General features: G+C 40.5%; 1 protein-coding gene across 3 annotated transcripts in view; it reads left to right on the top strand.

The window, feature by feature from the left end:
• The window catches only part of SMYD3 (SET and MYND domain containing 3), a 675,358-nt gene that overhangs the window by 99,100 nt on the left and 562,549 nt on the right, over positions 1-13,709 (top strand). For all 3 annotated transcript variants that reach the window (XM_038393975.2, XM_043512274.1, XM_038393977.2), the window contains exon 2: positions 8,093-8,156. In XM_038393975.2, coding sequence (XP_038249903.1) covers positions 8,093-8,156 — 64 coding nt within the window. The remainder of the gene's footprint in view (positions 1-8,092; positions 8,157-13,709) is intronic.

Here is a 13,709-nt window from a genome sequence, read left to right as displayed (position 1 = left end):
TCTGGGTGGCTCAGTGCTTGGTCCAGATGCTGGGGGAGTGGGACTCAGTGGGTTGGGATCCAGATGCAGCTGGTTCGGGCTCGGTGGGGTGGGGATCCGCGTGCGGGTGGCTCGTTGGGGTGATCCAGGTGCAAGGGGAGTGGAGCTCATCAGGGCGGGGTGAGGCTTGGCAGAGGGGTCTAGGTATGAGGGGTCTGGATACATGGGAGGTGGGCAGATGGGGGAGTACCTCCCTGTACAGGGATCCCTTCCCCTTCAAATGAGGAGCAATGGGTGCAGGTGGGGCGGGGAGCTTGCAGAGCTTCCTGCAGCTGGGGGAGAAATCTGGAGTGGGTCTGACCTAACCCTGGATCCCATGCAGGGGAAGAGGAAGTCCTCTCCTCCCCAGCCCAGCTCCATTGGGTAGGAGCTACCAACTGGGTCTTCCCCAGTCCCACCTCCTGCCCCACCATGAGGTACCTCTCTGCCGGCTGCCCTGGGCACCCAACACATACTGCTGGGGAGGGTTGCATGACTGCGCTTGTGGCTTCCCTTTGCTTCTCCATCGGGAAGTCATTTTTTGGTGGGGAAGGAAAGATATTTGTGGGGGACATAAATTCTGTGCACGCACAGTGATGCAGAATTCCCGCAGGAGCATATCATGGAGCAACGAACAGTCCCCTTAGACACTCCAGTCTGTCTTGCCACCCGGGCAAGTTGGACTATGTGACAAATGGTCGCTTACACCAAAAATCACAAAACATCAGGTTACATTGAGTCCCAAGAGACTAGTCACTCACCCAGGTCAATTTGCATCCTAGATCTTACACCAGACAACACTGGTAGCCAATTCTATTGAGAGGAATGCATATAGAATCTTTGAACATCAACGCAATGACCACTTGCCTTCAAATGTGCAAGAGTTGGTACTTTCTTCCTTTATTTCTTCATTTGCATTACACAAGCCTTCTTTCTCTTTTGATGCGTTACTTAGTTACAGAGTTATATACAATGTAAATGTTCATTATTATATTCTAACATAATTCAAATAAGTGAAAACAATTCATGTAGCATTCCATTGGTTTTCATGAAGTTTAGACACGAAATACATTCATAGATTCATAGATACTAAGGTCAGAAGGGACCATTATGATCATCTAGTCTGACCTCCTGCACAACGCAGGTCACAGAATTTCACCCACCCACTCCTGCGAAAAACCTCTCACCTATGTCTGAGCTATTGAAGTCTTCAAATCATGGTTTAAAGACTTCAAGGAGCAGAGAATCCTCCAGCAAGTGACCCATGCTACAGAGGAAGGCAAAAAACCTCCAGGGCCTCTTCCAATCTGCCCTGGAGGAAAATTCCTTCCCGACCCCAAATATGGTGATCAGCTAAACCCTGAGCACATGGGCAAGATTCCCCTGCCAGATACTACAGAAAATTCTTTCCTGGGTAACTCAATCCCACCCCATCTAACATCCCATTACAGGCCATTAGGCCTATTTACCATGAATATTTAATTACCAAAATTGTGTTATCCCATCGTACCATCTCCTCCATAAACTTATCGAGTTTAATCCTAAAGCCAGATAGATCTTTTGCCCCCACTGGTTCCCTTGGAAGGCTATTCCAAAACTTCACTCCTCTGATGGTTAGAAACCTTGTCTAATTTCAAGTCTAAACATTCTTATATGTTTAACAATCACTTTGATTTATACTAATACACAGTGGGCCTGGTTGTCAGTTCTCAGATTTGGTCAGAGCTGGCACTTGACTTACGACCATCACACCTGGGTGTCTCAGCTATCTTGTTAGGTACAAGACTGAAAGTCAAGTTCGTGCAGTCACTGAGAAGTGCAGGTGCATTATCCATTATAAATGGAATGGTATAGTTGCTTTTATTTAATGTTTTAAAATTGTGTCCTGACCCTTTCATGTGTACTGGATAGTCATACTGTCAGAGCATTTATTAAAGAAAGTCATCCTCCTTCTTCTAGTGCCTGCTCATGTCCATTCTATGCTAGGTGTGTACATGCCTTTTACTGGCACATATGTGCCCAGTTCCAAAGGGCGCCAGAGCCAGCCCAATGGATACCACTAAGGCAAAGATCTCCGGCAACAGTGTGCATGGTGCGCACACACTTAGTATGCAGTGGACATGAGCAACACATCTCGAAGAACAACAGTTACGAAAGGTTAGTAACTGTTTTTTTCATCGTGCCCATGTTATAATCACAGCTGTTCAATAAATTGTTTGTTTGATTTTTTTTTTTTAGCGTGATTTTTGTACCTTGTGATAGTGAGGGAGGGACACTGGCAGGAGTCAGACAGTGCAGGCAAACATGGGGTAAGTTTCTTTGCACAAGCTGTATACACTTCAGTGCTGACTGGCAGTTCCCTCTTAGTGTACTGTTCATTTTTGTAAGTACGGGCTATTTTAAAATCCTGATTTAGGCTTCATCATTCTGATAAGGGGACTAGAGATGGAAAGGCTCATCAGAGGTACTGAAAAATTTGCAGAGACCAGCAACGGTTGCAGTCCTCTTGTTCTTCTCAGCACGACGACTCCTTCCTGCTTGCAGCTCCTAGGACACAAATATCTCTTCTCCCTCCCCCCCACCCCAAATCTGTAACAAGCACGGAAATGGGCCTATTCCCCACTTTTGCTGACTAGCCATGAAGATAAGCACATGCTTTACCGCCCCTAAGGGGAGGTGCTGCCAGCTCCAGCATATTCTGAAGAGCTGCTTTACTGGGAAACACTGCATCTAGGTGCTTCCGGTAGGCCGCACTGCCCCCTACTCTCCTGCATTTGTACAGCACAATCAAGACCTGACTGTACTGAATACTTTTATTAATAGTCCATTCTCTTGGAGAAAGGACATTCTAATGCAATTCTCTTTTCCATCTTTTGGATGTGTCTAGAATATTTCATTTCAGTGCTTTGAGGATTTTTTTTAAAGTAAATCAAAACAAATACTTCCAGAAACCTGGGGCTATGTATTTTGTTTGTTTAAATACAAACCCTTCCAGTAATATTTGTGAAATTACTACATTTCCTTTCTCTGTTCTTTGGATTGAGAAAGTAGGAAACTCTTTGAGTGACGATAGAAAATATTATTTCTGAATACACTGAGCCAAATCCTACACACATTACAAATGAGTTGACACCAGTGAGACTAGTCATATGTGTAAGGGAAGCAGTATTTGACCCAGTGAGTGTAGCTGTTTCTGCTCATATCAAAACTAATAAAAGTTTATTTGATAACAATTTTATAATATTTAATGGCTTCTATTAAGTTAATATAGAGTTGATACTGATGGGTAGAAGCTATGCAAATTGTCACCACTTTGTGTTTTTAAATACCTCAAAATACATAAATCCTGTAAGAAGTCTTATTCCTGAATTCTTCAATTTCAGATTAAGTACTTTAAATCATAGTGTTTACTTTTGTAAAATTCCATGTCAGAATATTCTTTGATGCCATAAATCCTACAGATGGAGGTTTGGGAGGGAGTTGAGAGAGAAGCAAAATGCAGCAGTTTTGTCAGTACATGCAGCTGCACCAAACATCCTAAATCTGCTCATCATTTGGGGGATGAGAGTGGGGAGGAAGATGATGAATGGATACTTCATTTATTATACAGTGCCAGCAGGGAGTCAAATTCTTCAAATACTTTGGCTGCTAGTGTCAGATGTTGGAAATAAACTTGAAATAATGTTCTGTATCTTTGTTACCACTTCATGGTTAAATGTTGGTAAAAAAGGACCCAATCCTGCCAGGTGCTGAACACTGTCATCTCCCATTGGTTTCAGTAGGAGTTGAAGGAGCTTAGCACCTTGCAGTCACGACCAAGTTATGTGCGTTTTTCAGATGGTAGAACAAAATATTTGCTGTACTTAACTTCAGTTATTTCAGCAAGTCTTTGCATCTTTTAGGAAGAAAATAAAATACTGAGAGAAGATATTGCAACGGTATGTCAAGGTCACACAATACAGTGCTGTGAGTTAAATCGTACAGATGCAAGACCTAAAATATGGATCTGTATTAGAAAGTTCTTAAATTGCTAAGGGATGCATTCATATAAATCATGGCTCTTTGAAGGGTCATATTTGCGGTGGATAATGGATTTGAGTATTACTTTTTGGTACTTTAAGATCTTGTTTCACTTCAGTTATTGTAACTATGGATATGTTGCCGAATGTAAATACTAGTTCATCATCATTCCGTTCGAGTGAAATTTACCCTAGCACAGAAGGTCTGCACAAAAACTTCCTTTGCTCAGTCCTTCTGCACCTGGCTGAATTAGGGGTTAACTTTCAAATGATGCACAGAGATTTTAGTTAAGTAGCTCCTGGTAGAATTTGCGTGGATAGAATTAAACCTGAGTGTTTACAAAATGATTGCCTGATCTCACACTGTCAAACCATATTATTTGAATGACTAAAGAGAGAAGTTCAACAGATGCTCTTACCCATTGATGTAGAACATGTTGTATACAGAGTTCTTCATTTCCATAATCCAAAATAAGGAAGACCTAAAGGCCCTGTGATCTGCTTCTGTTCCTGCAAAACTGTGTAATGATGCAGCTATGCAGAACAACTTGGGGATACTCCAGAAAGTGACAATCTCAAGAATTTTATATGATGATATAGAAAACAATGTTCATAAATCTCAACTTTTCTATATCATTCCATGTTACCATACACATTTTCAGGAGGTAGCATTGAGCATGATGAATCTGTTGTGTATGGCTAACTTCCACGATAACATGTTGATGACCCAGGAAATAGAACTTTTTGTAGCGTGTGCTACCTGTGATTTGAAAGATCTGGAGAAAAGATCTCATTAATGTACATAATTAAAATAAATATGGAGGATTTGCCCCATTTTTAGAAAGAAGGGTAGATTTCCTGAAGATTATCCTGTATCCTTGACAGAACATGTTGATCAGTATTACAAAATGTATATCTCAGAAGTAGTCCAGATGGAGATAATTTTGGGCATGCATATGCACGTCCGTTAATGGTCTCCACCTAGACTATTTCAGACATTCAGATATCTGAGCAGCTCCAAAGAGCAATAATTTTGTCCTTTAATTTTCATACTAAATAAACCTACCAGAAAAATGTTTAATTCTTTCCTCCTACATTATAGCAATTTGAGGTCCAAATCCAGAATGAGAAATATTCAGTTCTTCACCAGTAGCTTTGTTAGAGTTCTGATATTTCTGGACCCTAGAAATGAGAACTTTATACAATTGAAAAGGCGAGATTTCCAGCACTTGATTCTAGCTTTGGATTGTCCCCAGACATTTGCACTCATTTGGAATGATCGATCTGATTCATTCATGGCCTCACAACTTGTGACCAATGCAGTTATTTAACCTGATGTAGATAAAATTTTTAAGCAGCTTCACATCATCATATGTACTTTTATATACTGTATATTGAAATCATTGGCTTCACTACATTTAAATAATAATGGAAACCCAAATTCATACTTTTATACCACAGTTCACCATAATGAATTCTCCCTAAATATTTCTGTATATTACATAACTTATCTTGTATTTCTTTATTTCCACATCGGTACATGGCTATATTTTAATTCCTCTTATATTTAGTGTATGTTTGACATTCCCTATTTTCTCCCCCATCACTTATAAGAATCCTAAAAAAGGCAAAGTTAAATCAGCAATGAGTTTAATATGCCAATACTGGTGCATTTTAGTGCACATTGATACAATAACTTTGTGCAGAATTTACACCAGTGAGAAATCCACATGTGGAACAAAGGACTTAGTCTGTGCTCAAGAGGGATCTATTTTATTTGGCATTCTGTATTTATTATGTTGTTTTGGATAGCTACAGATTCTTAGTCATAAATTAAATTAATGGAATCAATGGACCAAATTCATTGCTCAGAAGAAGTTATTGGTTAAGGTTTGTGACCAGGGTGGTGCCATCTCACTTTATTTGGACATATGACTCTTCAAGGCATTTGCTGTGAATTTAGAGTGAGCACAGGGAGCAAAAGTTGGAGGTAACTGAGTGTATATTGATTTAAATAAAGGAAAGAAGAATGGTTCTGTGGTCAAAGTACCAGACTGGAAATCAGAAGTACCAGATTGGATATCCGAAGACCTACTGTAAAATTCTGACCTGATTGAGGTCAATGACTAAATTCTTTGAGTTCAGAGGGTCCAGCATATCACATCTAGTTTTATTGACAGCTATGCTATTGATTTAAAGTCTGAGCCAGCAAAGTGATCCACATGGCAGACCCTTATACCCCCATGGAATCCCTGTAAAGACAATAGGAATCTTACAGGCTCAGGTTCTTAAGGTATAAACATGAGCAAATCACTTTACTCTTTCCCTCTGCCTTCTTTTTGTCATCTGTAAAATTGGGACAGTTATTTGCCTCACGTGTCTTGTAAAGGTTATTTAGGGTATGACTGCACTGCGAGCAAAGGGGTGATTGCAGCACGGGTAGGTATACTAATGCTAGCTTTAATATAGCTAGGCTGGGTAACAATAGCACTATAGGTGTGGCAGTGCCGGTTGCAGCACAGGTTAGCTTTCCAGAGTACAAGCCCTAAAGGGAGTCTGGAGTACGCTGAATGCTAGCCTGTGCTGAAGCCCGTGCCACCACCTCTACACTGCCATTGTTACCTGTGCCAGGCAGATTAAAGCTAGTATGGTATACCCACCAATGCTATGATCATCCCTTAACTTGCAGTGTAGACATACTCCTGATGTTTGTAATCCATTTTCAGCTCTTCAAATGGAATGCGCTATAGGAATGCAAAAATGTATTAATATAATAATTAATGTTGTGTATAGTGGTTGTCAAACTTAAACGTCTGTCAGATTGGCTATGTGTCTTTATGCATAAGTCTGTAGTTTATTAGTGTAAGAAATGTGTCCAGCTGTCTATTAGTAGGAGTATTTCCACAATGTAGGAAGGACAATCCTACAGTCTGGCTAGCTAGTATGTCCTTAATTTAGTCTCTTCTCTCTTGAGTCTTCTGTTTATAAGAGCAAACACCATATTCTCAGTGTCAATATATGCTGGGAAAGCATATGGTTAACTTTGTTTTTAAATATAAAGTTAAAACCTCTGGGCTTTTTGCTGGTGCTGTGACAGCTAAGAAATTGGCAAGAATGATACTGCATGCACATCCTAATGCCAGCGCAGCTGAGAGCAGAATTTGATTTATGACATGAAAATTGGATTAATTTTCTGCATAATTTCATGCTAAATATTTCCTCACCATCTAAGAATTTACAAAACTTTTGTTAGTAAATTATATTTTCTCCCCAAATCAAGTTTTTAGCTTGTTATATGACTTAAATTAAACCAGCAGTAGGGAATCTCACTCAATCCAGGAGGTGCTTTGTAGAATCATAATTAAAATGTTCATATGTATCTCTGGTTCGAACTTCTCATCTCTCCCTGTGCGCCGCCAATAGTCTTTTTCAGATGGAGTTTTTGCTTTAGCCACATTGTTTACCAATCATGAGCAATCTTTTTTTTTAAGGCATACATTTCCACTACCAGGTCAACTTCACATTGCAAATAACTCAGTGTCACAACTGCAGATTAACAGCAAGAATCTTGCTTAAGACAGGTAATGAACAGGTAATAGGGTCCTGAATTCTGCCTTGCAACATATTATCATGTTGCTGGGCTCCAAAGATGACAACATCCAGCTGTGCTGCACCATAGTCTGAGATTCTATTGCATTAACCACAAAATCTAATTCCTTGACAATATGGTAGCAAAGCAGGAAAAACAAATGATTCCTGTTTTATTATCTCACAGGAGAGTAGGGAGACTCCTCTTTAGTCTAGACTCCGATAATCTTACTGTTAACACACAAGCAGCCCCATTGACTCTAGTAAATAAATAAACTATTCACAGGGTAAGATACTGTTTAATATGAGTAAGGAAATCAGAATCTCTAGCCCTTAGGTTCTTGCCTTGACTTCGTATGTAAAAATAAATAAATACAATTTGTCCTTTTTGTGGCTCCTTTTTCCCTTCAGATATTTGGAAATATTTTTATTTTTCCTACATAACTAATACAGGATGTTTCTTACAGGAATGAACGGCTGCTTAGATGCTCTCAGTGCAAAATTGCCAGATACTGTGATACACGTTGTCAGGTAATGATCATTTTTAAAAATAATGACAAGTTACTAAAGAAAAAAAATAACCCTTTAGCTGTGGGGTTTTCATTATGTTGTATTGCCATTACCCATTAATGGATATCTATGGAATCCAGTAAGTCAACAAGTCATTAACAATGAGTAAAAAAATCACCCTCTCATTGCAGCTTTTGCTTAATGCTTATTAATTTACCTAACTAATATAACTAATACAGACGATGTTGATATATAACTTTCTCACACCTTGCCTCTTCCTCTCATTTACTTAGGCTAACACTTTCAAAACTGGATGCCCAAAGCTAGTTATTTAAATAAGAGGTCTGACTTTTGAATACTTACAACTCTCATTGACTTTAAGGCTCCTGAATTTGAATGCCCCTTTCTTTCATGTTGGGTTGTGTGGGTGTTATGTTTTTTTTTGTTTTTTTTTTTTAAATTATAGATCTAGATCTAAGGCTAACTTTCTTACCTTGTTTTACCCCCCACCTCCTTTTACAGTCAATAAAATAAACTAACAAACAATATGAATTTGAAATTGATGGTTAGGATTTACCTGCTCAGAAAAACGTGCTTGTTGTGTTTCCTGGCAAACATACAGAGAAATTAGATAACATAAAATACTCTTACCGGTTGTAAAGTAGCACTACTTTATTTGTTAGAATACAGAAGGATAACACGCAATAACCCCAAAACAGAGAGAGAAAGCAGGCTGTTCCCTAAAACAGAGGCGCAACTCAGCCCAACTTACTTTTGGCAGGCTGTTTGCAGAACAATTGACTCTGACTACCCACTTCCCTACAGAACACCCTGCCTGCAAGCAGGACGAGGAAAAACACAGAGAATTGGAAGTGATAGATTACAGTTTTAACATGGTTTTCAATACACCATGCTGTTCCTGTGTTTTTACAGGTTAGGGTGGTTTTTTTTGTTTGTTATACCAATTCCAAGATAAACTCCAAGAAAAAAGTGGGTTTCAAGGACATTGCCTAATATATATTGGTATTGCGTGTTTCCTAGATCTTTGAGAATGGTTTAAAGTGTTCAGGATCTTACATTCTTTTGATAGGTGACAGACTTCCAAGGCCTGATTCTCCATGGCCTTTCACCTTGTATTGTCATTTACACTTTCGTGTTGAAAGTCAGCACAAAATTCCCTGAAATCAGAATGGTAATGTTTGCACAAGTGTAAAAGACTATACAAGATGCAAGGTGGTAGAGAAAAAGCCCATGCTATTTTGGAATTATGGGTCTGTCTGGGGTGTACAGACCCTGTGCTGTCTCAGCTGCTAAAGGGTTAATAGGGAGACTGCCTGCCTGCTCAGCTGGGCCTGATTAGGGCTCACAAAAGCTGCAGAGATAAAAGGATTGCAGAGCAAAAGGGTGGGTGGCTGCTAGAGAAACTGAAAAGCCACTGAGATCAGGAGACTTCAGCAATGGGCTGGTGAGAAGCTGCCCAGGCGATTGGGGACAGGACCACAGGTTAACCCTGAGGAACAGCTTGCAGGACAGGCACTATAGGAGGTAGGCCAGGAAATAAATAAGCGGTTTGTGAGAGCTTGTTACCAACCATTTTGTACAGTGTCCCTGGCCTAGAACCCAGGATAGTGGGTGGGTCTGGGTTCCCACCAAGCTCAGCAAGGAGCGTTTATTAAGGCCTTGAACAAGTGAGCCATACTTGAAGGGGCCAAGGACTGTGTGCCCCTCATCTAGGGCCACTGGCCTCTGGAAGTATCGGACTCTTTAACACCCCAACTGGGGAAAGTACAACCAGAGATGTGGCCAAAGGGCATAGTAAGAAATCAATAAGCAGCTAGCCAGTGAGGGGGTGCCAAAGATCACAAGGACCACCAAATGAGTCAAATTATGAACTCTTGAACATCACACTTAAATTGTGTTTAACTTTTTGTTGATTTTTTAAAAAAAAAAATAGAAAAAAGTATGAATTGTTAGATATAACCTACCGAAAAAAGGTTTTTTAGGGACTCTGTTTAAATTTGCCTAGCAGATAGTTATTTCACAAGTCTGAAAGCTTCCTTTTTTTAACTGGCATCAGTGACCTTCAAAACATCTTTTCTTGGTCAAATATTTAATATGTTTTTATGAATAAGCTATTTTTATAACTTGACCACTTTCCTTTGCAACTCATAAAAAAGTTCTATGATGGGATTAGAATATGTGGTAGGTATGTCACTTTGATTCATTATACAGCAAATCCGTGGGCAACATATACTAAGTGTTTACTCTAGCATCAATAATAATACCACAGTTATATTTACTGTGGAAGATAATGGGAAAATATCTGAAAAAATGAAAACTATCATTGGTAGAATGTAAAAGACTGGAACTTTTTTCTTGTGAAGCTAGTATATAAAAACAAGAATTTCACTTGACCGTACTGCCATTAAAGTCCATGGCGAAATAAACATTGACTTCAGTGAGGACGGATCATATCCATATTGAGTAACGTGCATTTAAATTGCTCAGTTTATTTTGGCTTGAGGTATAATATTTAATATAGTACTTAACATTATTTGACAATCATGGGAATCTGGAAGAAGACTTTACCTTTAGCCAACCTAGAGTGGAAAACTGTCCCCACAAATGCCAGTTTATTAAGACACTTATGCAGTCATGGATCTTCATTCCGCTTGGTGTGGGTGGTCTAGATAAACAGACCCACAATTAGACCAGGCAGGAATGTCTTGTTAGCCTTTTTGTGGCTGTTCTGAAGTGCACTGTGTTCTGTGATAATCCTACTTAAAATGGCTACAAAATAGAGAGTAGTACAGTTGTTTAAGCAATGCTTCTATCAGCCAAACCAAAGGCAGCAGGTTTTACTTTACCTCTGCTGGATTTCACGATTCATTAATAATGTGCACTTCTAATTGAACTAATTGCTGAGCAAAATAAACAACTGGGCACTGAAGCAACTGCAGTTTGTACACTTAAAAAAATCCCCCTATATAGCAGAGAAGGACTTTATTTTATGTTGAGAATTACAGACCTCTTTAGAAATGTGACTCGTGTTTGGGTTTACATTTTATGCTTAGTTGCAGCATGATTTGATTAATTTTTGATGGTGTCACAGGGTGCGCACACGTTCCTACCCTCTCATCTCTGTGCTTAGGCTGGTCAAAGAAAGGGTTCCAACGCCTCTTCCAGGTGTTTCACCAGTGTCTCATAATTAACAGTGCTCAGTGCAACCCTAATTCCCCCAACACCGATCCCCACACTGACCCTTCCCTCGTTCTTCTGGCCCATGAGGCTTCCTGCAGCCGATAGAGAGCTGCAGTCTCCCTGTGTTCTCCCATGGTGAGCCTTTCCCTGGGCTTATAACTCTTCCCAGTGGCCAGCCCAGCTGGCTCCAGTTGGATCAGCTGATTCCCCTGAGCCTGCCTTTGTTAGGGTCTGGATCCGAGCTCCTTGCTGAGTGTCTGTGTCCTTGCACCCGGCTGCCCTGCCGGAAAGGAAGGGAGGAGCCACCCCTTTAGCAGGGCATCCAAGGGGTTTATACCCCTGCCCTGCCACAGATGGATAGAAAATTAATCCCACATTAGTTAGCACTTAACAGCGTGCTTTAGGAAGTCTCAGTTTCCAGACTGTTCTAATGCAGTAAATAAGGTGAGAGCTGTTTCAATTTAAAACTGAGTTTCATGCACTCTCTCTAAAATTGACAAAAATTATCAGATCAGCTCGAAAATTGATTGGCCAATTGAGTTTTTTGTTGTGGGGAAAATTGGAAGTCATTTCAATAAAGGGTTCCTGAGATACAATCACCTAAAATGAGCTGTTCTCAAGTTGGAAATGTCTAAAAAATGTTGACTCTTCAAGACAAAAGAAAATAAAGCAGAAGCAACATATTTAATTTAGTGGATGCCCATAACTGCTATCAAGTATTGCAATCCAAATTTAAGTGTGGAAAAGGAAATATTTCTAGATTTATTTATTTATTTAGGAACTACACTATGAATTGTTAGGCTCTGGGGAGCTAATTTGGCAAGGCTCAACTGGGAGCCTGTAGAAGAGCAGCAGTGCAAGAGCCAGAATTTGTGGTTTGTGGTAAATTCCACAATATTTAGATTTTTTTTCATTCTGAATGGAAATGAAATGTCAAATTTCAAAATTTGCTACAAAACAAAAAAAAATTATTTAAAAAAATTGTTTTGGATCATTCAAAGCGTTTTGTTTCCATTTCAATTTTTAATTTTTTTTTATAATACAAAATGCATTTCAAAACAAAAAAAATCAAAATGTCAAAACAAAACATTTCTACAATATCTAAAGAAATTTCATCAAAATTGACATTTTTCCAGTGGAAGATTCAGTTCCGACAAAACGGCATTTTCCGATTGAAAATTTTTCAGTTGCAAAACTTGTGACCAGCTTAGCCCTAACCTTTTATTTTATTTTATTTTATTTTATTTTAATGGAATTCCCTAGCCCTTTTACAGAGGTAGAGATCAAAATGTAACCTTATCGCATGGAGGCTTGTCACTGTGGGGGAGGGGGACACAAGGCTCCTATGTATGTCTGTCTGGAGGGAGAATGATATGATCTCTCCTATGATTCTGAGGAGGTTGGGGGGCCGGGGGGGACAGAGCTTTGGCGGTAGGAACAGTTTAGAGGATGGGAGCACTGAGCTTAGGAAGGCAGAAGCTTAGAAGTGGCCTAGGTGATAGCCCAGGTGTTACAGGGCACCCTGCTTCTCTAAGGGCCAGAAGGGAGCAGCCAACACTGTTCAGTGGAGGGCCCTGGCAGGCGGATGTTGGGAATGATCAGACGCAGCTGGGTGACATCAGGTGGTGACTGGGTCTAATAGTTGCCAGAGGATATGGGCTGTGTGTGCTGGGACTAGGAGAAGGCCCTCCTGTGACTAAAGCCCAAGCTGCTGATAGTGAGGCAGAGGAGTGAAAGGGGGGAGAAGTCCAGTGCAGGAGCTTGGACTGAGCAGGGCTAGAGAATATGGGAGGCAGCATGTTTCTTTCTGAGGCGGTGGAGGGCTGGCTGGAGCAAAAGAGTCATGAGGAGAATAGGGTGCTCTCCCCTTGGCTTTCTTTGCTCTTCAATACCATGTTACTACTGAAAAATCTAAGGCAATTTACCAGGGGAAAAAGTCTCTGTTAAGATACATTTGAGACTTTGGCCACATAACCTTGCTTTGTGCTATTTGTACCCCATCTTGGATGTGAGAATGTAAGTGCTCTGACTGAAAGCCAGGAAATGTAGAGTTAAGGTGACTCTTCCTACACACAACCACCAAATTAGGAGGCAGAGATTTTTCCTCCTTCCCTGAGGCAGTATACAAACCCAGCCACTGGGGACTGCTAGACCAGCGGGTCTCAAATTGTGGGTTGGGACCCCATAGTGGGTCGGGACCCCATTTTAATGGAATTTCCAGGGCTAGCTTAAACTTGCTGGGGCCAGGGACAAAGCCCAAGCCCAAGGACTTCAGCCCTGGGTGGCAGGGCACAAGTTACAGGCCCCTTGCCTGGGGCTGAAGACCTTGGACTTGGGCTTTGCACCCCCCGACCTTGCCCAGGGCAGTGGGGC

The sequence above is a fragment of the Dermochelys coriacea genome, chromosome 3 (assembly GCF_009764565.3).
Source record: "Dermochelys coriacea isolate rDerCor1 chromosome 3, rDerCor1.pri.v4, whole genome shotgun sequence".
NCBI lineage: Eukaryota > Metazoa > Chordata > Testudines > Dermochelyidae > Dermochelys > Dermochelys coriacea.
Note: the sequence above shows the minus strand (reverse complement) of the source record. Positions and strands in the feature narration are given on the sequence as shown.